Here is a 21,127-nt window from a genome sequence, read left to right as displayed (position 1 = left end):
CCTCCCTACATCCATGCCCTTTGCCATGTGACCTTGCAGCGCCTCACCTCAAGAGAAGTCTAATTGCCCCTGCTCTTCTTGAATCTGGTTTAGGTTATAGCTTCCTTTGGTCAATACCATGCAACAAAAGTGACTGCTACACCCTCAGCCTCAAGAGGTCTTGCATGCTTCTGCTCATTGTCTAGAAACACTGGCGCAAGCTACCTGGCTGGAGGGTGACAGTCATACGGCTCATTCATCCCCATTGCCCCTATCACCTTCCAGTCAACCCCAGAGGCAGAGCCTCTTAGGACCTGACCGTTGATCACAGATGCATAAAGGAAAGTGGGACAGCCCAGTCTAAATTGACAGGTGCAAAATCATGAGCCAAATAAATGGATATTTTAAGCCATTAAAATGCAGGTTGCTTTGTTACAAAAAAGAAAAAAAAGTTAACTGATAGCAAACCTAACCAACACTTTTTAAAACTGGATTGAAAGCACCTCCATTCCTACTTAATCCCAATGGACAAACAAGTCAAAGTCCAAGTTTGATTTGCAAAAGGAAAGCTTTATTAGGAAGTCAGGATCAGGAAGAGGGGGGTCACCCCCAGGCTACCACAGATCATCGAAGCCCAGCAGGGGAGGGAGACAATGGATAGCCAGAGGCACAATGGACTGTCCCAGATGGACATCGGGGCTCGTTGCCAACTAGTCCTGATGTCCAGATGCAGTGAGCAGGCTTCATCCAGGGTCTGCCCCACTGAAGGATGGTCAGCCGTGATTGGGCAGAGAAGGTTGATTGGGGCTCTAGTATCGCATCTGGTGGTCTGTGTAGAGATGAGATTAAGAAGAGAAGGCTTCAAGCAGGGACTTGGAGGAAGTTGAGGGAATTGTGAGCAAGGAGCCTGGAGCTCAAAAAGCTAAAGAACCCTGAGATAGAAGGACCATGGGGTCACCCGATCTGTGGTCCCGTCTAATTCTGAACCTCTTCTGTAGCAACCCTGGCAGATGCTCTCCATCTCTGAGGCTGGAGAACTCATGGGACAGCACACTTCACCATCCCACAGCCCTGTTAGCAAACTCTGAATATTGAAGCAAAAGTCACCCTGGTCTCACTCCTAGATATACACTGATGGCTCTGCAGTGCCACCGGACATAAAAAAAAAAAAAAAAAAAAAAACAGACACGCTATAGAAGACAGTTCCCAGGTGCCACAAGGCTTCTCTGACTTAAATATCCCGAGTCATGTTAGCCAACCTTTTACCACCATTTCATATTAAATCTTTACTCTAAAAATTTCAGTGTGTACGTAGGGAAATTTTCCCTGACTTAGACACCACCTCACCTGCATGACTTTCTTAAATTTGGACTATCACATTCATGAATGCTCCTTGTAGTAGTTGCATTGTGTAATGTTTGTACGAGATGACAACTGACTCAAACTCCTGACTCTCCTTTCCACTTGAATCGTTGCTATCTGGGTCTCCCATCCTCACTGTGGTGAAAGTCCTGACTGTGGATCTCCACAGAACTGAGTCACTGACTTACAAATTGTGTGATGTTGAGTAAATTACTCGCTTTCTCTAAACCTTCATTTTCTTTACAATAAGGATAATAATAGGGAATAGTGGGAAATATATATGATAATGCACAATTTTCAACCCAACTCCCATATTATTGAGACTCAGGGTGTGAGTAGATTTGATCCTAACCTAATTCAATGATCAATTCAGAACCAAGGATAGGTCCATGGCACCTCAGTAAAGACCCCGCCTAAAATCTAGTTCTGTTCAGAACATGCACTCCTGAGAGAAGTTCAAAGACACACAAAAGGAGTGGTTGCCTAGCATGCACAAGGCCCTGAGTTCAATCCCCAGCATTGCAAAAAGGGAGACTTTCCCCTAACCCACAACCAAGAATTATCCCTTACCTTGTGCATCATCACATTCACCAGATTTGGAGGAGGAGGACTGGGACTGAGATGGTCTTCCACTTCCTCCCCTGGATCCACTTCCTCCTCCAGAACTACTTCCTCCACCATAGCTACCTCCACTTCCTCCCCTGGACCCGCTTCCTCCACCATAACCACCCCCACTTCCTCCTCCAGAACTACTTCCTCCTCCATAACTACCCCCACTTTCTCCCCTGGACCCACTTCCTCCACCATAGCCACCCCCACTTCCTCCTCCAGAACTACTTCCTCCTCCGTAACTACCCCCACTTTCTCCCTTGGACCCACTTCCTCCACCATAGCCACCTCCACTTCCTCCTCCAGAACTACTTCCTCCACCATGGCTGCCTCCACTTCCTCCTCCAGAACTACTCCCTCCACCATGGCTGCCTACACTTCCTCCTCCATAGCTGCCTCCACTTCCTCCTCCATAGCTGCCTCCACTTCCTCCTCCATAGCTGCCTCCACTTCCTCCTCCTCCATAGCTGCCTCCACTTCCTCCTCCATAGCTGCCTCCACTTCCTCCTCCATAACTGCCTCCACTTCCTCCTCCATAGCTGCCTCCACTTCCTCCTCTGGATCCACTTCCTCTATGTCTTCCTCTACCACCTCCAAAGCCAATTCGTCCAGCTCCAGAAGAGTCACTGAGAAAGAAAAGAAAGATAAAATGAGTGGCCCCACATACATAAAGATAGACCTGACCAGCAACTCAAGAGACTGAGGCAGGAGAATTGCAATTTCAAAGCCATCCTCAACAACTTAACAAGCCCTAAGCAACTTAGTGAGACCCTGTCTCAAAATTAAAAAAAAAAAAAAATTAAAAGGATTGAGGATTTATCTCAGTGGTTAAGTGCCCCTGGGTCCAATCACTAGTACAAAAAAAAAGATAGGCCTGGACAGTCCCAAATGTGAATCTTAATAAGTTTTCCTTTCTGGAACAGAAGTTGGGCTGGCACAACAGCTGAGAAGGAAGAGCCTCCAGACAGGATACTGGTACCTTCCCTCCCCAGAGCAGAAGGCAGCCCCTTCTCTCATTGTCACCACCCTTGTTTCCCAAAGCCCAAATATCCTGAGGTCCCCCTAGAGGATGAAGAAACCATCAGATCTTTGCATACAAGAACTTCCCTAGCTGCCCCTATCCTGTGGAATGGAAGTATTATGAGAGGCCCAGGTATTCGTGGAGGTTCCACAGAACCCCAGGGACCTACAAGTCTTCCTGGCCGCCTTCAAGGAGACTGCGGTAGGTTGAAATTTCCTGCTCCAGCCTCATCTTGATGCTGAGCAGTTGGCTGTATTCCTGATTCTGACACTCAATCTCTGCCCGGATCTCAGCAAGCTGGTTCTCCAGGTTACTGATTTGCTCCTGGATCTGCTGCAGCTGGCCACAGTAGCGGTTCTTAGTGTCTTCCAAGGACTTCTCCAGGGCAGATTTCTAGGGAGCAAGAGGAAGCTTGAGGAGAGAGTCTACACATCATATCTCCTCTCCATCCCACTCCTGAGGATCATGCAAAACTTTCCCATGCCCCACTCTGGCAGAGAGTCTACAGTAGGATACCAACCGTGCTGAGCTGAGCCTGCAGTTCGATCTCCAACTCCTGGACACTGTGCCGCAGCTGGTTCACCTCCTTCGTGTTGGTCTCCATCTCTTGGCTACTATTTGTCACCTCCTGCTCAAGGTGGCTCATCTGCAAACCCAAAGGCTCAATTAGGACCAGGCAGGGCCAAGAACTTCAGTAGTCAAGATTCTGTCTCACCTAGCAGGATTTTCACATCCAAGACCAAGGCTGAACCAAAGGGAAGGACAGGTTGTTCTGAGTTATGGATTCCTCCAATCAGGCAGAGTTGTCCAATTCTCCCAAAATGATATTCCTTCTCATCAAAGTTTCAAAGTCCTTCACACTATGTCCCCAAGTCACCTTTCTGATCTTATTTCCTTCTCCCTTTCAAACTTCCAAACACACACACACACAAACACACACACACACACACACACACACACACACACACACACCAGACCATGGCTCTATGCTAAGCTTTGGAGACCTAGGGAGGAAGGGAGCAATCAGAGAACTCAGTACCATACGAGAGACATGCTGTACTCCTCTAATAGAGTCTTGTGTCACACGGCAATATAGTCCATTGTCTATGCTCTGCTTTTATTCACATGCACTAATAAACTCTCAGTTTCTCAGAAACAATTTATTTGGTTCATCTCTGAGACATCAGCATTTCACATAAAACCTGGCACCGAGAAGTTACTCTGCAATTGGGGTCTGTGTGCAGTGAATGAAGATGGATGAATGACATCACTAGAAGATGGTTGGATGACAGCTACACCAAGAGATGAAAAGATAGGAGGATGAGGGGATGGGAGACAGAAGCAATGGGTGGAGGAGTGGAGGGATACATGGATGGTAGGATAAAGTTTGAAGAGGCAACCAGCTCTGCTCACCTGGGTCTCGTATTGTTGCTCAACTTCCTTACGGTTCTTAGAAATGAGCTGCTCGTATTCCTGGCGCATGTTATTGAGGGTTTGGGTGAGATCAATGCCAGGAGCAACATTTATTTCCACATGGACATCCCCGTCATTCTGTCCAGTCAGCTGGGACATCTCCTGCCAGGGAAGAAGGAGATAGGAAGTCGATAGGTGGGATTCCTTCCACCACTTTTCAGCTCTCTCCTGATGGTCTCCTCAGGGTACCAAAAAGGGACATTGTTGTGAAGTCACGCCTAACCACTACCACAGGTAGTGCTAGGAGGATTTGGGAGTGTCCTCATCAAGAGTGGGGGAAACGGTGTCTCAAGGCAATCCTCCAAAGCTCCTCCTGTTGTCTCAGCCCATCTGTCCCAAATAAGCCATAGAAGCAGGAACCTACATCCTGATGATTCTTCTTGAGGGCCGTCAGCTCCTCCTGCAGAGTGTCGTACTGTATCTCCAGGTCAGATTTCTCCATGTTCAGACCATCCAGCACCTTCTGCAGGCCATTGATGTCAGCATCCACCCCTTGCCGCACAGTCTGCTCCATCTCAAGCCTGCAGACCAGACAGGAGTATGGAATGATCAAGAGGATGCCAGGCCCTACAGGGACCTCCAGAGTACTGGAGATGGAGAATGAATTGATGGCAGGAGAGGGAGAAGAGGACAGGACTCACTTCATCCTGTAGTCATCCAGCGTCATGCGAGTGTTGTCAATGTCCAGGAGACTTTTGTTGTTGCCCACTGTCAGTCGCACAATCTGAAAAAGAGAAGATGACATGAAACCTTGCTCCCTCGCTGTGACTCACTACTAGAAGAGAAAGAGGGCAGACAAAGCCACAGGAGGAGAGAATCCCATCCTAGAAGATGTTCAAGAGGCAAAGGAGTTTCCAACAGCTGGCACATGACACAGACCTCACACAACCTTCAGCAAACATGTTCAGCGTGGCCTTCAGTCATTCATTTACTCAGCCAACATTTAAAGATCTACTGCACAGGTTGCAAGTCAGGTTTAGAGATCAATGACTGTCCTTAAGGAACCACCCCCAACTACAAAGTTCAAAGTATCCTAAAAGAGTTCAAGGAGAGGAAGCTTGGCTATGGGAAACCAAGGTAGACCTTAGAAAGGAGATGGCAACTGAATAGATCCTGAAGAATGGGTAAGATGGCACATGAATACATAGATGGAAGAGATTTGGGATAGAAAAAAATAGCACATCCAGAGCATAGAAGGTATAAAAGTAAGAGGAATGGGTGAGAACAGTGAAGAACCAGACTATGATCTCCTTGGGGGCAAAGGCTAAGTCTGGTACATTACTATATCTGCCCATAGCAATACTGAGACTAGTCACTCACTGAATTGAGAGGATGAATAAATGGACAAGTAGTATATGAACATGTGGATGGATGGATGGATGGATGGATGGATGGATGGATGGATCAATGAATGGATGAATAGATGGGTTCCATCCCCAGCATTCAAGATCCTCTCCATCACTTGAATAACTAGCATGTGTATCTGGGTCCACAGAACCTGAAAAGATCAAGACAGGCTTCTCTGGGAGCCCAAGAGAAGTAGGAATGGAGAGATAGGATTGACTCAAGACTAGGCCAGAAGACTTCACATCCAGTCTCAGCCTTGTCTGTTAATCCAGGCCTCCCTCCTGCTCTGCCCAGACTCTGAAAGTTGAGGAAATGGGAACAAAAGTCCAGAGCACAGGTCAAAGTCCCAGCCCTAGGGCCCTCAGGAACCAAACACAAATGTGTTTCTGATGTAAGTTTAAAGTTTCCAAAGTATGAGTTTCCTGACTAAGCGTCAGGTCTAAGCGTCAGGTCTATCATCTTAATCATTTGGAAAGATAAAGTGAGGAAAGAGAGAAAGCAAAGATTGTTTCCTGCACATACCTGGTTCTTGAGATCATTGATGGTGTCATAGTAAGGGGAATAGTCCTTTTGGAAGATCCTGGGTCCCTGCTTGTCATACCATTCCTGGATTTTCTTTTCCAGGGCAGCATTGGCATCCTCTAATGCCTGCACCTTATCCAAATAGGAGGCCAGCCGGGAATTGAGGTTCTGCATGGTGGCCTTCTCATCAGTAGTCAGAATGCCACCGTCACTCCCTCCAGAGCCACCATAGCCACCTCCAAAGCCCCCAGAACCACCAAAGCCACCTCCAAAGCCCCCAGAACCACCATAGCCACCTCCAAAGCCCCCAGAACCACCATAGCCACCTCCAAAGCCCCCAGAACCACCGAAGCCTCCTCCAAAGCCCCCAGAACCACCGAAGCCTCCTCCAGCGCCACCACCAAAACCTCTGGACCCTCCTCCAAAGCTGCTGGCAGAACTCCCTGCACTAAAGCCGCCCCCAGACGCTCCGCCATAGCTGGAGCCAAAGCCACCACCACCTCCCCTCCCACAGGCCCCAGAGCTTCCCCCGCCATAGCTACTGGAAGAGCTGAATCGGCCCCCTCCTCCACCGGCCCCCGAGGAGCTGTAGCGGCTGAAGGAGGACCGCATGCTGCCCCCGCTACCCCCGCCGCCCCCGCCGCCCCCACAGCTGCCTCGGCTCCAGAAGGACGAAGAGAGCTGTCTGCAACTCATGACGTTGCTTGGAGTCTGTGGGTAGGAAGCCGTTGCAGGAGTGCTGCTGGGTACAGAGCTGTCCCCGGGGCCGCTTACTTATACCCCACTCTGAAGGTGGCACCCCTGGGTGTGCCCTCGGTCTGTGCCAGCCTCCCCCCACAGACTCAGAGGAGGTCTGGGATACGGGAGCAGCCCAGCTGCCCCAGGCTCAGCGTCCCTCGGTGACTGCCTGTCGGCGATCCAGCCTCTCTCCATTGTGTCGGGTAATTTGATGATATTAGGCTGTCAAGGGCACCATAAATCAGCTCTGCTGCCAAGGGGGTGACCTACATCCTAGAGTCGTGTCTGGCTGACCCCGACAGTGGGTCCGGGACTTAGCCCCTCTGGGATAGAAACTCCTTGGAGGAGAGTCCTCTCCCTGTGGAGCACCATCCCTGTCTGCAGCCCTCCCCGCTCCCGCCTGGTGCCCATGGGGGACAGACCTGGGGTACAAGAGGTTATCACAGAGGCTGCGGGAGGCACAGTCCTGTCCACAGAGCAGCTGCCAACGTGAGCAGGAAGCTCGGCTCCTGTCCTTGTGCAGCCCCAGCTGATGAGAAACCCAGTTCTTGTTCTCAGGATCCTCAAGGCTGACAGGAAAGACGGAGCTCTGACAAGTGGCGTGGCTAAAAGATGGAGAGAAGCATCGAGCAACATGTCTGCTGGGGCTCCCCAGAAGAAAGCACAGCCTTCACGCGGAGGTCTGAGAGAAGAAAGTGTGACTGATGCTCGCTGACCTCTGGGTAGTAATACCAGTGACCCGACTGTCCTGGTCCCTTCCCAGGGCCCAGCAGTGGGGATGGAATTTGACCTTAGTTGAGTGCCTCCCCCATACTGAGCCTGGGAAGAACAGGCTACAAAGACGTGAGTTACACTTGCTCCTGGAAGAAACTCAGACGCATAGTCTGGTCACCAAAACCAGAAGAGTGGTAAAGAAGGCTGTGGGCCCTGGTGCCAGACCATCCATCCTGCCTCCCTACCGTGTGACTTTGATAAGTTCCCTCCTCTGCAAAAACACAGTACCAATAATTTGCCCATTTCCCAGAAGGGCATGTAAGAAACTCTCAAAAAATATTAAGCTGCCTCTGATTACAGGCAACACTGCCCTTCCCTGATCCTCAGTCATCGGTTTTTGCCTCTGCTCCTCCCACACACAGCCAGGATGACCTTTCTAACCCATTTCTCACTATGTCACTCTCCTGACTTCCCTTTACCCCCAGACAAGGCCCACATTCCTGGCACTCAAGGTCCATCCCAATCTTTCCATTCCTGTCCCATCTCTCCCCACCCCAGACCCCCTACCAAACCATACGGTGCTCCCCACCAGACCATACGGTGCTCTCCAAATGCCCTTCAGACCTCAGAGAACGCGCCACACTTAGTTTCCTCCAAATACAATATCCCTCTACATCTTTTCTATGCAACAAACCCCAACTCGCCTTCAACCACCCCTTTGTGTGCCTCTTCCTCCTCGGTGAAGCCTTCCTGAGATCTCCCATTATGGGTCACTTTGCCTATGGCACTGTGTTCCCCCAGACAGCCCCCTGGAGGGCAAGGCCCCCCTCAGCCTGTGCCTGCTCATCTTGCACTCACTCCAGTGTCCAGCAACATGTCTGGTCCCAATAGGATCCCAACATATATGGAATGAAGGAAAGATGACAGATTGTTCCAGAGAGATGCTGAAAGTGAGCTCAAAACCAGAGAGACCAGGAGGGTCGGCAAGAGCCTGGAAGAGGCCATGACCTCTGGATGCTCAGACAGCGTCAGGACCAATAGTTCTGGAGACACATTTAAATGATGCATGGAGACCGTCCCATAACACAGCACTGAATCACGTGGTGAGAAAAGTGATTCCTCCTTTTATTTTTCCATCTTCTGATTTTCACCAAGGGGAAAAAAAATCACTGTGGTACTTTAACATTCCTCCATGCCTGTCAATCACCCTGTTTCATAAAATGAGAGCTGGCCTTAGGCTCAGAACCTTCAGGAAACAGCCTCTAGTCAGAAGTTAAGTGTTTATATCATTTTCTTCTACTTCTGGCAAATGATTCTTATTTTCTTTATTTTTGATAGTAATATAGGCTTTCCTTTATAAATGTACTTTATGAAATGAAAGTTGAACTGGTTTACCAAAATGTGTTAAACAAGCCGGGCCCGGTGGTGCATGCCTGTGATCCCAGCAGCTCAGGAGGCTGAGGTAGGAGGATCACAAGTTCAAGGCCAGGATCAGCAAAAAGTGAGGTGCTAAACAACTCTGTGAGATCCTGTCTCTAAATAAAAAAATACAAAATAGAGCTGAGGATGAGCTTAGTGATGGAGTCCCCCTGAGTTTAATCCATGGTCCCCCCCAAAATGTGTTAAATAAGTGTATAAATGGGCAATATGAAATTTGTCAATTAAGAAGTAAAAAAGTAAGTAGGGAGAACAGAGAATATGGAGGCATATTCCATACAAGAATTTGGGAATGCCTAATGCATAGACCCAGATTAGCGGGGAGTGTGTTGATTCCCTTTCTACTTCCTTCCCCCAACTCCAAGTATGGGAGGGTCACTCTACCACTGAGCTACTTCCTCATGCATCCTCAGTCCTTTTTATTTTTAATTTTGAGACAGGACAGAGCCTCACTAAGTTACTGAGGCTGGCCTCCAACCTGGGATCCTCCTGTCTCAGCCTCTCAAGTAGCTGGATTCCAGTTGTGCACCACCACAACAGGTCCTTCCTACATCTTTCTCCAGGTTCCTGTCAGGCGGCACTGGGAAGCCCAAGATCTTCCCGCAATGTGGTCTGAGGCCTGGAAAGCCCCTGCCCTGCTGGGACCTGGGCCTACATCCACTTCTGCTGCTTTCCTACCTGCTTCGCCCTCTCACTCTGACTGGGAAGTAAACCCCAGGTCCTGGAGGACAGCCAGCAGAACAGCGCTTCTGCAACTCGCTCCATTCTAGCTCACTTGCCATCTTTGGAGGCATCCTGCCTGACTGCCCGGAAGCTCCAAGCTGGGCCCCCCTGCCCAGCTGGCTCTGGTGATAGATGGCCCATTTCCAGCCCTTCCCACCCTCCAGCCCTGCCCTCAGCCCAGAGCAGCAGACTCTGCCCTCAGAATCCCATCCCAGCTGCCCAAGAGGTTGAGCTGCCCTTGGGGACCACAGGACCGCTGACCCTGTCCCACTCCCATCACCCAGAGCCGGTTAGCGAGGACTTAACCATCCATCTACTCGGGTTCAGCCGTCCAACCTTGCCCTCCCCTGGAGGTCGGACCTCTCTGGCCAATTCTCTGCCTGGATTGAGGGGCTCTCCCTTCTCTGGGTACCAAGGCACAGGCCTCTCTTGCATCGGGCTATCCCTGCCTGTTGGCTCTGCCCTCACTGCGGGCTCCTCCCAGAGGGTCCTCCAGGAACAGTGCAGTGGAGAGAGCAGCAGCTCTCCAGCCAGACAGGTGCCGCCTGCCAGCCCCACCCTCCCTGCCCCCGTGGCCTTGGCCTCTGTTCCCTCACGGGAAGACCCTTCCTGCTGAGCCGCCAGGAGGCAAGAATATGCTGCAGGTGGGATGGAGGGGTCTCTGGATGAAGCCCAACTACCACCGTTTGTCGGCGACCTCACCTAGACGTCCTCCTCCTCCGATCTGCCCTCCTCCCCACATCCATGTTCCTCCCCCGTTCTGCTTCCCCTCCACCTCGGGCTCCGCTTCCAATAAAAAGAGGAGCTGGCCATGCGGGGTCACCTCAAGAGTCCAGATATGAGCTCCTGCTGCTGCTGCACCTGGGCACCATCTTTTCCCTTCTCTGCCTGGTGCAGGGAGCAGACTGGGGGGCAACATGAGGCCAGAGAGGAGGAGGCCAACAGCCCTACCCAGTGAGACGCTGTGACACGGCTCATGCTTCTGTCCTCTTGGGGTTCAAGATCTGTTCCCTGAGCCCCACCTCCTGGGGGAACCCTCCAAAGAATGAATGAGGGATGGAGCCCACATTACTCGGGGTCCCTGGTATCTGAGTCCCAGTGAGAATGAGCACAGCTCTCTGCAGCCCAGGTGCAAGACTGCACCCTGGGACCACAGTGCCAGCACCCCAAGGGCAGCTCCAGCCCTCAGAAGGTGTGTGGAGCAGGAAATAAGACCATGGAGACTCAGAGAGGCGGACAGAAGACCAGAGAGGGAACCCACATTGACGGCACCTGCAAGAATCCTCTATTGAGGGTACAGGGACTTGGGGGAAGGACAAGGACAGGTTTGCTCTGGCCATAGAAGCCCAACTCCTTGCCTGCATCATCCAGTTGCCCCCCATGCATGTGTGCACATAACCCCCCCACACACACACACTCACTCACTTGCTCCCCACCACTGTCTGTCACTGAGCTGCAGGTGGAGCCCAGGGAAGGCCCTGAGTCATCGTGAGGCTGACTGCTGGGAGACAGAGTGCAGGTGTGAGTCACGGCTCCTCTCCTGGTGCTTGGGCCCACCCTCCATGAGCCGTCACTGCCCGCTGGCGCAGGGCTGGAGGGGCCCGCATCCATCTGTCAGCGCTGATTCTTTCTCATACGATAATCACCTGCCACCACCCCACCTAGAGAGACCCCACCAGACCAAAGTGGCTTGAGTCTAAAGCCAGATTCTTCCACTGATTCAGAGAAAGTTGCCTCCCCTCTCTGAACCAGTTTTCTCACTATAAATTTGGATTCGTCCTTTATCAGGCATCCACCGTGCACCAGGCACTGTACTGAGAGTGAGGACAAAGTGATGAACAAGCCCCCACCTTCTTGGCCAGTTACAGGACAAAACAGATCTCCTCCAAAAATAATCTGTCTAATTCAAAACCGACATGAGCACTATTCATGGGAAATTGGGGTATGCATAATAAAGGATGTGGCATGGTCTGGGGGATCAGAGACAGTCCTCCTGAGAGACACTTGAGTGGAGGGTAAGTGGGAGTGACCCAGAAGAAATTAAAAGAGAAGAGCATCCAGGGGAGGACAAAAAGCATGTGCAAATGTCCTGAGGTGGTCAGGAGCAACATGACCATGACCGCATGGGCAGAAGCCCAGCGTGGCTTAAGGGCAATAGGTTAGATCAAGTCAAGGATTTTGGAAGAGAAAAATAGTTCTGACCTCACGAGGTTGTCATGAGGCTTAGAATATCTACTATCCTTAAACTACTGACCTTGGTCCAGCACACAGTGAGACATTTCCTAACTGTCAGTGAAACTACGTCTACGCTGACTTCCCCTTGGAGCACCTGGATGGACTTGGGTTCTTGTTTCTTGCTTATTATTACTCTATCCCTCCACGCTATTGAACCTCCGTTAAGATCAAGGACCTATGCCACATGAGGGCTGTGGAAGACACAGAAATATTGGAGGATCATGGTGACTTGGCCACTTTCTGTGTATGTGACCTGGAGCAGGCAAGTCTCCTGAAGATGAAGAGGTTGGGGGAATGATCTCAGCGGCTCACTTAGCACTGCCCCATTCTGCAGGTTGCCAAGGTAGGGAGAAAATCACTCCTCCCAGATTACATTAGAAGGATGTGGAGCCAGAGGAGTCATCTGACCCGCCCCAGGACTCTGTAAGCAAGCCGTCCTGCCTCCACTAGACGGTGCTATCGAGTCACTTTTCTTGTCTAGTTTTAATGGACCAGGCAAGGCCTAGGTCTTGAGTTGGATGGATTGACCTGCATGCAGGCCCTGTGGACAAGAGCACTGATCGCTAGTAGGACTCAAATGTTGGCTGTACCATGTCCACTGGGTTATGGTGGTGGGGACTCCAGCAGAGAAAGGAGTTCATGTGAGATACTGGGACAGCTGCCATGTCTGCCCTCTTGGGCCTGAGAGTACAGGGGGAGACCACCTCCAAGCCCACTGTTTGCTGTCCTCCCTCCCAGTTCTGAGCCTGCTTCCAACAAGATGGCCTCTGGCACCATCTTTACCCTTCCTGTGTGTTTCCTTCAAACAGCACTGGCAACCACTCAAGCAGAGTGGCCCACCCCACCACACCCAAGTCTCAGAAATCTCACATTTCCCTATTACTCCAAAACAGACCTCCTTTGAGAGTGAGAACTTGCATATGGCACCACCTCTAAAGCAGTCCAGAGCATTCTAGACTTCCGTCCCCACTGGCGATTATTGCTGTTTCTCTCTGTCCAGGCTCACGTGACTTCTCAAATATGGACCACTCCCCAGATTCCATGCCACACTTGAGTAGGAGGCTCATTGCCCAGCTGGGAATGCTGGTACACAAGGCCCGGCATCCCCAGGGATACCACAAAGCCCCTCTCCATTAAGGTTCTGTCACTCCAGGGCCTGAAACCCCACCCATCCCAGTCTGTGAGGAAGCTCCCCCTGGCCTCCCTTCTCCCGGAGTTGTCCCATGTTCCTCCTTCAGCCCCAGGACAGCCCATCCTCACCAAGGCATCACCCCAGCTCAACCCTTCTTGATGTCACAACTCAGGTAAAAGGACATCCCAGAGTTTCAGGAACACAGAGCAGTCCTCTCTTTCCTGACGTGTCAGGAGGGACAAGAGAAGCCAACATAACTTCATTCCTTCTACTAATAACACCCTGTTACGCTACCATGTATAGAGCCATGGCCATATGCCAGACACAACGCTAACCACGCCGCCGCCATGAGATCATTTAATCCTCCAACGGCTGTGAGTAGTGAAGGTATTTATTCCCCACTCTGTAAAAGAGGAATCTGGCTTCGATATCTTGCCTAGACTCTTCAAGGCTAGGCAGCAGAGGAGCCCACATTCCAGTGCCAGATGTCTGACTCCAGAGCACAGGTTTTTAGTCCCTTGACTCAAACTTAGTCTTTCTTCAGTCCCACCCAATTCGTGACTCCCCCTAAAAGTTTTCTTCACTCCGCCAAATGAATGAGCTGTTGAGACTGACCCAGGACGAGTCAACTCGTTCCTAGCCTGGGGCAGTGAGCCCCACCTACTCCAGGAATCTCCACCACTCACCCAGGTAAGGCTTCTCCCCTTCCCAGGCTTTTTCCAGCGCCCCACCTCCCGAAAAAGCAGAAGACACGCCCCCACCACAGGCAGGATCCCACAACCCTACTCTTGAGGTGACTTTTTTCCACTGGATTGTCTACCAACCCTGAGAAGCTGGGTTCACCCCCTCTGTTGCATGAGGAAACTGAGGTTCAGACTCCCCTAGGTCACAGCTAATTCAGAACACTGTCAGGATTAGAAGTCATTCAGGCCATTCCTAAAGTCTCCAAAGACGTCCTCATCACAAATGGATGGTCACCCCCAGGTATCACGCAGCCAAGCACTGTGCCAGAGGCCCTATACCGGTTCTTCCAATGGGTGCTCACAAACAAGCCCTGAGTCACAATGAGCCCACAAGGTTGGAACTATGTTTGTTTGTCTGTTTGTTCTGTTTTGGTACAGGGAGGTGGGGGGTTGAACCCAGGGTACTTAAACACTGAGCCACATCCCTAACCCTTTTTATTTTTTGAGACAGGGTCTTGCTAAGTTGTTTAGGACCTTGCTATGTTGCTGAGGCTGGCTTTGAACTTGTGATCCTCCTGCCTCAGCTTCCTGAGCTGCTGGGATTACAGGTGTGTGCCACTCACATGGGACGAAGTAAGTACTACCTCCTTTCCCATTTTACAGTTGTGGAAACCAAGGCTTCAAGATGGTAGTCAACTTTCCCTAGTCAACTAAGTGTAGGCAGGATTAGACCCAGTCCTGGAGGATTCATTTCAGGACAGGGAGATAGGTCATTAGTAGAGCATGAGTCTTAACTTTGGGTTTGGGGCCTCCATGGAGGAACTTTTGGGGACCCAGAACCCCATAAAGGGTAGGCAAATGTTTATGCTTCTCTGGAGATGAGGTGTAGGGTAAATATCTATAGTTTCTAATATAGTTTCAAAAGAATCACCAAACAAAAATGCTAAGAATCCTTGACCTCACACAGTGCCCAGCACCTAAAGGCACTAGGTATCTGGTGGATAAATGAATAAATGGAAGAGTGAATGTCCCTCACTGCCCTGGGAGATTACCACGTATGACCTGGTACACACATCTATCTCTATCTTCTGAGATGGTGAAAGCCATCCTGGGACCTGAGCCCAACCCACCTCCAGGCCCTTTCTCCCAGTCCCAGAGGCCACAGCCAGGTGCTAGGATGAGTTGCAAAGCAATGCTTCCCCCGCCTTCTTCCCACCCCCACTCCCAACAATGACCAGGCAAAGGCAGGAATTATGCAACTCAAATAAAGAAGCTTTATTGACTGCCAGGAGGGGCCAGGGGTAAAGTACAGTGCCATGTGTTTTGGGGGCAGGAGAAGGGATCTTCAGGTGGATCTGTGTCCACACAGGGGGCTTCCTAGGCCTGAGCAGTGCTGAGTAGCCTCAGTTCTTGGTGCGAAGGACCTGCTCGTGGGTGGACACCACCTTGCCATCGTGCACATCCACGACCTTGGTACGGACCTGACGACTGGAGGAGGTCACTGAGGAAGGAGGAGATAGGGCTTTACCAGAGGTGAACAGGCAATGGATAATCAAGAGTGGAAAGGCCAAGAAGTTGAGTTGCATGAACTGTCTCCCTACTGCCCTCTTTCCTGATTATTCATTCATTCCTGCTGTTCCCTAAGCACTGATACCATCAACTGGTTTCAGATTAGGGTTCTTTAAGGTCATCGACAGAGTCTATGTCCCCAGACTGGAGCTTCCTAATAACCTGATTACTTCAGTCCAAATAGATTCAAATGGACTGGTCTTGGATGGAAAGAGACCTGTGTGCTGTCCATGGTGCTGACCACGCAACCATGGGGTCTGCCTGGACACAAGGTGGGAGAATTATAATATAGGAATCACTGCTTCTGGCCCTAGGAAGGATTAGAAAATGATTTCCTCTACCCCAAGGGGTCGTTAATGGATACTGGGTAAGAACACTATAGCTCAACCCTCTGAAAAGCTCCAAATCTATGCCCTAGACCTACTGGGGGACCTGTGGTGGTCTTGAGCCCAGGTTTGATGAAAAGGAAATGTCTTACCATCTCTGGATGACTGAGAACCAGAAGAGAACTGGGAGGAGGAGAGGCTGTGAAGACAAAGGGGAGGGACCATTAGAAACATTGTGGGGGGCTGGGTGAACAATAGGGGCGTGGACTAGGGGAAAGGTGGGGCACGCACTGGGCATCCTCGCCCTCCAGCAGGCGACGGTAGGTGGCGATCTCCTGCTCCAGCCGAGTCTTCACATCCAGCAGGATCTTGTACTCCTGGTTCTGCTGCTCCATCTCGCAGCGCAGCTGTGCCAGCTGCTCCTCCACGCTGCCAATCATCTCCTGGATCTGGGCCAGCTGCATGCAGTAGCGGCCTTTGGTCTCCTCCAGGCTGTTCTCCAGGGACGCTTTCTGTGAGGAAGGGAAAAAGGATCAGGGATCATTGAGGATGGTCATTCCTTCTCTGTTAGTCTTGGGTCCAACCATGCCTGCAGCATTCCTACCATGCTGAGCTGGGACTGCAGTTCGATCTCCAGGTTCTGCATGGTGCGCCGGAGCTCGGAGATCTCGCTCTTGCCGCTCTGCACCAGCTCGCTGTTGGTGGCCACCTCGCGGTTCAACTCCTCTGTCTGTGGAAAAGAGAACAACATTCACACCAGAAGACCCCAGAAGGCTGGTGGTCTGGGTCCCTTCCTCTCCAAATGACACCCACCTTGGTGAAGAACCATTCCTCGGCATCCTTGCGGTTCTTCTCCGCCATCTTCTCGTACTGGTCGCGCATTTCGTTCAGGACACGGCTCAGGTCCACACCAGGGGCTGCGTCCATCTCCACATTGACATCTCCACCCACTTGGCCTCTCATGGAATTCATCTCCTGAATGACAGAGAAGAGTCCACCATCAGGGCCTCATGACAGCACTTGATTGGGGGTCTCTAGTCCGAGGTGACCTGGTCTGAACATTGCCCTCCCCTCATCTCCATTCTATCTCTTCTCTCCAGTCATTCTTTAACACTGGACTTTCCAATCAGCTCCCACCTCCTCGTGGTTCTTCTTCAGGTAGGCCAGCTCCTCCTTGAGGCTCTCGATCTGCATCTCCAGGTCAGCTCTGGCCAGGGTCAGCTCGTCCAGCACCCTGCGCAGGCCATTGATGTCGGCCTCCACGCTCATGCGCAGATTCATCTCTGTCTCATATCTGAAATGACCCAAAGAAAATGAATGAGGTACCCATTCTGGTCACACTGAGAGCTTTGTTCTCTTTCCCTGCAACTTATTCCTAGAGCTGGCACCCAGTGGGTAGTTTGGGAAGCCAATCTTAGACACAGTGCCCATTGATTGCTCAGATCTGAAAATTCCTGGGATCAGAGGAATAAGACAGCTCATTATGCTGCAGAATTCAGGAAGGGAGGCATTTCTAACTTCAATCAACAAATAAGACTCAAAGCTTCCAAACATAATTATCTGCTGCACTTTAGGGGCAGGTGGGAAAGAGGGAGTTCCTCTCCCTAAAGCAGTGCTTCCTGAACCTGGCTGTGGATCAAAATCACCCAGGCAACCTGGTACAAATAATTGAACCAAAATTCCAAGGGTGGGGCCCAAGAGTCTCACACTTTTACAAGTGCCCCACGGGGTATTCCTGGCACTAATCAGCTCTGTCTGGGGAACACTGATCCAAAAATACCCCACCCTGGGAAGATTGGACTTTCTGAGCCACCACTGCAAACTCACTTGGTGCGGAAGTCATCAGCAGCCAGGCGGGCATTGTCAATCTGCAGGAGGACATTGGCATTGTCCACAGTGGCCGTGAGGATCTGCAGAATAGAGAGGGAACAGATCATTTTTCAAATGGACATCAATAGCCAGAGGTCTCTGCAGCCTACAATGGCCTTTGCTTTCCTGCCCTTACCTGTGTCCCCTTCCTCCCCCTAGGTCTTCATCAGTGGCCTAAACGGTAACCCCAAGTAATCAGGCTTTGACCCAATACTGGCTCATGGTCATCAGAGGAGGAGCAGGAGTCCTGGCCCTAGAATCCAAAACCCTGAAGTTCAAGTTCCAGGACTGCCACTGACTTGTTGCAAAACCTAAGACACGTCTAGGGTTTTGAGTTCCCCACTCATGCTCCCTAGACCCACTTCATGCTCTGGATTCTCCTCTTGGTATAAGCCGCCCTGCCAGCCCTCTGAAGCACATACATTGCTTTGCAATCCCAGAGGGCATGGGACCTCAAGTGGGACTTTACCAAGACATGAAACTCAATAAGCACAGAGGATTAGATAAAAAGGAAGCAGGGGAATAAAAAGAAAGCAGATGGATCCCTGAACTGGATGGTGTTCCTTCCCTCAATTGTCTAATTTCCCAAATCCGTGCAGGCACCAGAGCAGGTTCAGCAGGGAGGATTTTCAGGGTGATCTGGGAGGGGGCACTGGTAGAGGGGCACTGGAGGCAGATGGTACAAACCCGCCAGGCTCCCTCTTGTGCAGGGCACACACGTGGACCATGATAGATGAAGGCTGTGGGTTTTTAATCCCCGCCTGAGTGCAGAGAGGTCACACGGTGCTAAGGCTCATGGGCGGCAGCAGCCACAGCTCAGACTAATGAGGTAATGAGCGGTTTGGGTGTCTAGCCTGGTCCCGTTACAGCCTTGCTCCTCCCCTGCGCTGGAGAACAGGTAGCTGCCTCCTGTACTGTACTGGAAGGTGGGGTGCAGGGGTTTTCATCTGTGCTCTACCATGACTTTGCTCTGTGATCTTCAGCAAGTCATGGCACCCCCCAAAGCTTCAACCTCTCCCTTTGCAAAATGTCAGGATAGGAAACACTGGTCTCCAGGGTCTGAGGACTGGAGCCCAGAAAAGCACGAGCAAGGTGGGGGAGGAGAGACCACCTTCTCACTCCCAGCTCTGTTTGGGGTGTCCAGGACCTCAGATGAAGGAATCTGGGGTAGAAGTCTGTCCTTTCTAGAAATCTAAAGTTGCCAGTGGTCTAAGGCCTCTGTTGTGCTCAGAGGGAGGTAACTAGAATGGTTCCTCCTGCTGTCCAGTCCACCCACCTTGTTCCTCAGGTCCTCGATGGTCTTAAAGTAGGGGCTGTAGTCTTTGGTCTCAGCAGGCCGCTGCCTCTGGTACCAGTCTCGGATCTTCACCTCCAGGTCAGTGTTGGCCTCCTCCAGGGCCCGCACCTTGTCCAGGTAGGAGGCCAGGCGGTCATTGAGGTTTTGCATGGTCACCTTCTCACTGCCCACCAGGAGACCATCGCCACCGCCAAAGCCAGAACCTAAGCCACCACCAAAGCCACCACCAAAGCCACCACCAAAGCCACCACCAAAACCAGCACCACCACCATATCCTCCACCAAAGCCACTACCTAGGGCCCCACCAAAGCTGCTGCTGCTGCTGAAGCCACCACCATAGCCGCCCCCCATCCCGCAGGCTCCCCCAGAGGAGAAGCGGGAGGAGGTGACTGACAGGCCCCCATAGGTGCTGGGAGCGCGGCAGGATCCTCCGGCCAGGACAGAGGAGATGCGGCTGGAGCCACCACCAATGCCACAGGAGCCCTTCATGGAGCTGGAGGAGGTGAACTGGCGGCTGCAGGTGGTCATGGTGCCAAGGAGGAGGTGAGTGAGCGAGCTGGTTGGCAGAGAGGAGAGAGGGTGCTCAGGGAGGCTGAGAGGATGCCGGAGCTTTATACTCGTGAGTAGGGGGCGGGCCTGGCAGTTTCCATTCCCCTCGGCTTTCATCACCCACGAGCCAGCGCCAACTCCCAGTCAGGTCCCTCCTCTCCGCCTCATCCTGTCTGTCATATTTTACTGGAAACTCATTGTTTGGGGTGTTTTGGGCTTTCTTGTCCCGCCAGGTGTGATTCACAGGGGGAGGGAGGTGAGGGCCTGCAGGCTACACTTTCCCATCGGGCCCTGGGAGCTGCTGCCCTCAGGAACCAGCGTGCTGGGCTCAGCCAGGGTGACAGAGAGCAGAGCCTCTCTCCACCATAAACCTGGTGAGCTGATACATTCCTCATTACCTGGATGGGCCCTTCTCCTCCACAGAAGGAAGACCACCACTTCAGGTGACTGATAGCTGGCTGGAGGAACATCGGCAAGGCAAAGTCACCCAGGGCACAGACATGCCACCCTCAGCATTACCATCTATTAAAGGAGACATTAACATCTCAGGGGTTCTCCCAGACCACAGGGCTGGGCTGGCTGTGCTAAGGAACCTATCACATCCCTGAAACATCCCCAGCCAGTCAGGTGGTGCAGACTCGCCCCTCAACTCCCCCTTAAGGGAAATCCAGGCAGCCCTCCGCATCCTTCCTGAGAGGAGGCGAGCACAACTGCGCACACCAGTGGACAGGCCCCTGGCATTGGCTTCTCAGTCTGGTCAAGGCAGGTGGCCTCCTGGGCTGAGCCAGAGTCATCAGGAAAGAGCATGGAGACAGGTGAGTCTTGGCTCTGCCGTGTACGTCTGTGAGCCAGGCTTGACACTCCTTTGAGCCTCCATCTGCTCTTCTGCAAAGTGTGAGCCAATAGCATCCGCTGCGCCTGCTGCAGTCAACTCTGAGACTCCAAAGTGACAATGTATGTAATCTGAGCATGGAAAGCTGATAAGAGGGTGAGGCAGCATCTCTAGAACAGGCTGGAGGAGCCCTCTTTGCTTCCAGCCCCAGGTGATCTCTCAGACGCCCAGGACTGCCCTGGTAGGGGGAAGGGGTCTGCCTCAGGCACCCTCGCTTGAGCTCCTTGCTCAGGTGACCCAAGAGATGTTTTGGGGAGGAATGCAGGCACCTGGGAGTAGAGCTGGACTGTGCCAAGGGTGTGGCCAGCATGGCCACGAGTGTCCCTGACTCCTGAGGCCCTGATAATCAGGGGACAATTCCAGGAGTTCATTTGATTCTGCCTTGGAGGTTTTGTAGCTAGACCTCAGTTACCCTATTTCTCCCCATCAACTTCCCAAAGCAGTCCTTTCCGGCCCCACCCATCTTCCTGCCAGCCCCTCAGCCCCAAGGACCCCGGCAGGCATGTTGGGAGGAATGTGGTCGTGTCTGGGGCTGCCTGACGCGTCCCATCTCCCCAGACAGGCCCCAACAGCCCCCGCTGGAGGCTCCAGGGCTCTTCCTAGGATCAACTGCTCCCAGGAAGGAAGCAGAGCCTCCGGCCGCCTCCCGC

At 51.9% G+C, this 21,127-nt stretch overlaps 2 protein-coding genes across 2 annotated transcripts; both read right to left on the bottom strand.

Annotated features, from left to right (window-relative positions):
* Positions 1-788: 788 nt before the first annotated feature.
* On the bottom strand, positions 789-7,009 carry Krt9 (keratin 9). Its single transcript, XM_047546794.1, has 9 exons — positions 6,661-7,009; positions 6,314-6,549; positions 5,086-5,168; positions 4,809-4,965; positions 4,385-4,546; positions 3,492-3,617; positions 3,141-3,364; positions 1,912-2,576; positions 789-808 (listed from the first exon to the last, which is right to left on the bottom strand). The coding sequence occupies exons 1-9, from the start codon at positions 7,007-7,009 to the stop codon at positions 789-791; spliced, it is 2,022 nt and encodes a 673-aa protein (XP_047402750.1).
* An 8,220-nt stretch (positions 7,010-15,229) lies between these two features.
* LOC124980884 (keratin, type I cytoskeletal 14) lies at positions 15,230-19,627 on the bottom strand. The gene is made up of 8 exons (XM_047546920.1): positions 19,016-19,627; positions 17,698-17,780; positions 17,008-17,164; positions 16,684-16,845; positions 16,475-16,600; positions 16,162-16,382; positions 16,023-16,069; positions 15,230-15,476 (listed from the first exon to the last, which is right to left on the bottom strand). Exons 1-8 carry the CDS (start codon positions 19,562-19,564, stop codon positions 15,379-15,381), a joined length of 1,443 nt encoding a protein of 480 aa, XP_047402876.1. The 5' UTR covers positions 19,565-19,627; the 3' UTR covers positions 15,230-15,378.
* Between the last annotated feature and the right edge of the window lie 1,500 nt (positions 19,628-21,127).

This window comes from Sciurus carolinensis, chromosome 3 (assembly GCF_902686445.1).
Source record: "Sciurus carolinensis chromosome 3, mSciCar1.2, whole genome shotgun sequence".
Classification (NCBI taxonomy): domain Eukaryota; kingdom Metazoa; phylum Chordata; class Mammalia; order Rodentia; family Sciuridae; genus Sciurus; species Sciurus carolinensis.
Note: the sequence above shows the minus strand (reverse complement) of the source record. Positions and strands in the feature narration are given on the sequence as shown.

Bases quoted from the DNA above. Each gene is read 5' to 3' on its own strand.
- Krt9 (XM_047546794.1), bottom strand. From the start codon at position 7,009: ATGAGTTGCAGACAGCTCTCTTCGTCCTTCTGGAGCCGAGGCAGCTGT. The intron at 3,618-4,384 runs GTGAGCAGAGCT...TTGGGTTTGCAG, and splicing joins AGCAACAATACGAGACCCAG to ATGAGCCACCTTGAGCAGGA. The intron at 809-1,911 runs GTAAGGGATAAT...ATCTCTACACAG, and splicing joins TGAATGTGATGATGCACAAG to ACCACCAGATGCGATACTAG.
- LOC124980884 (XM_047546920.1), bottom strand. From the start codon at position 19,564: ATGACCACCTGCAGCCGCCAGTTCACCTCCTCCAGCTCCATGAAGGGC. The intron at 17,781-19,015 runs GTGGGTGGACTG...TCTATTCTGCAG, and splicing joins TCGAGGACCTGAGGAACAAG to ATCCTCACGGCCACTGTGGA. The intron at 16,601-16,683 runs GTGGGTGTCATT...TCTTTTCCACAG, and splicing joins AGGAATGGTTCTTCACCAAG to ACAGAGGAGTTGAACCGCGA.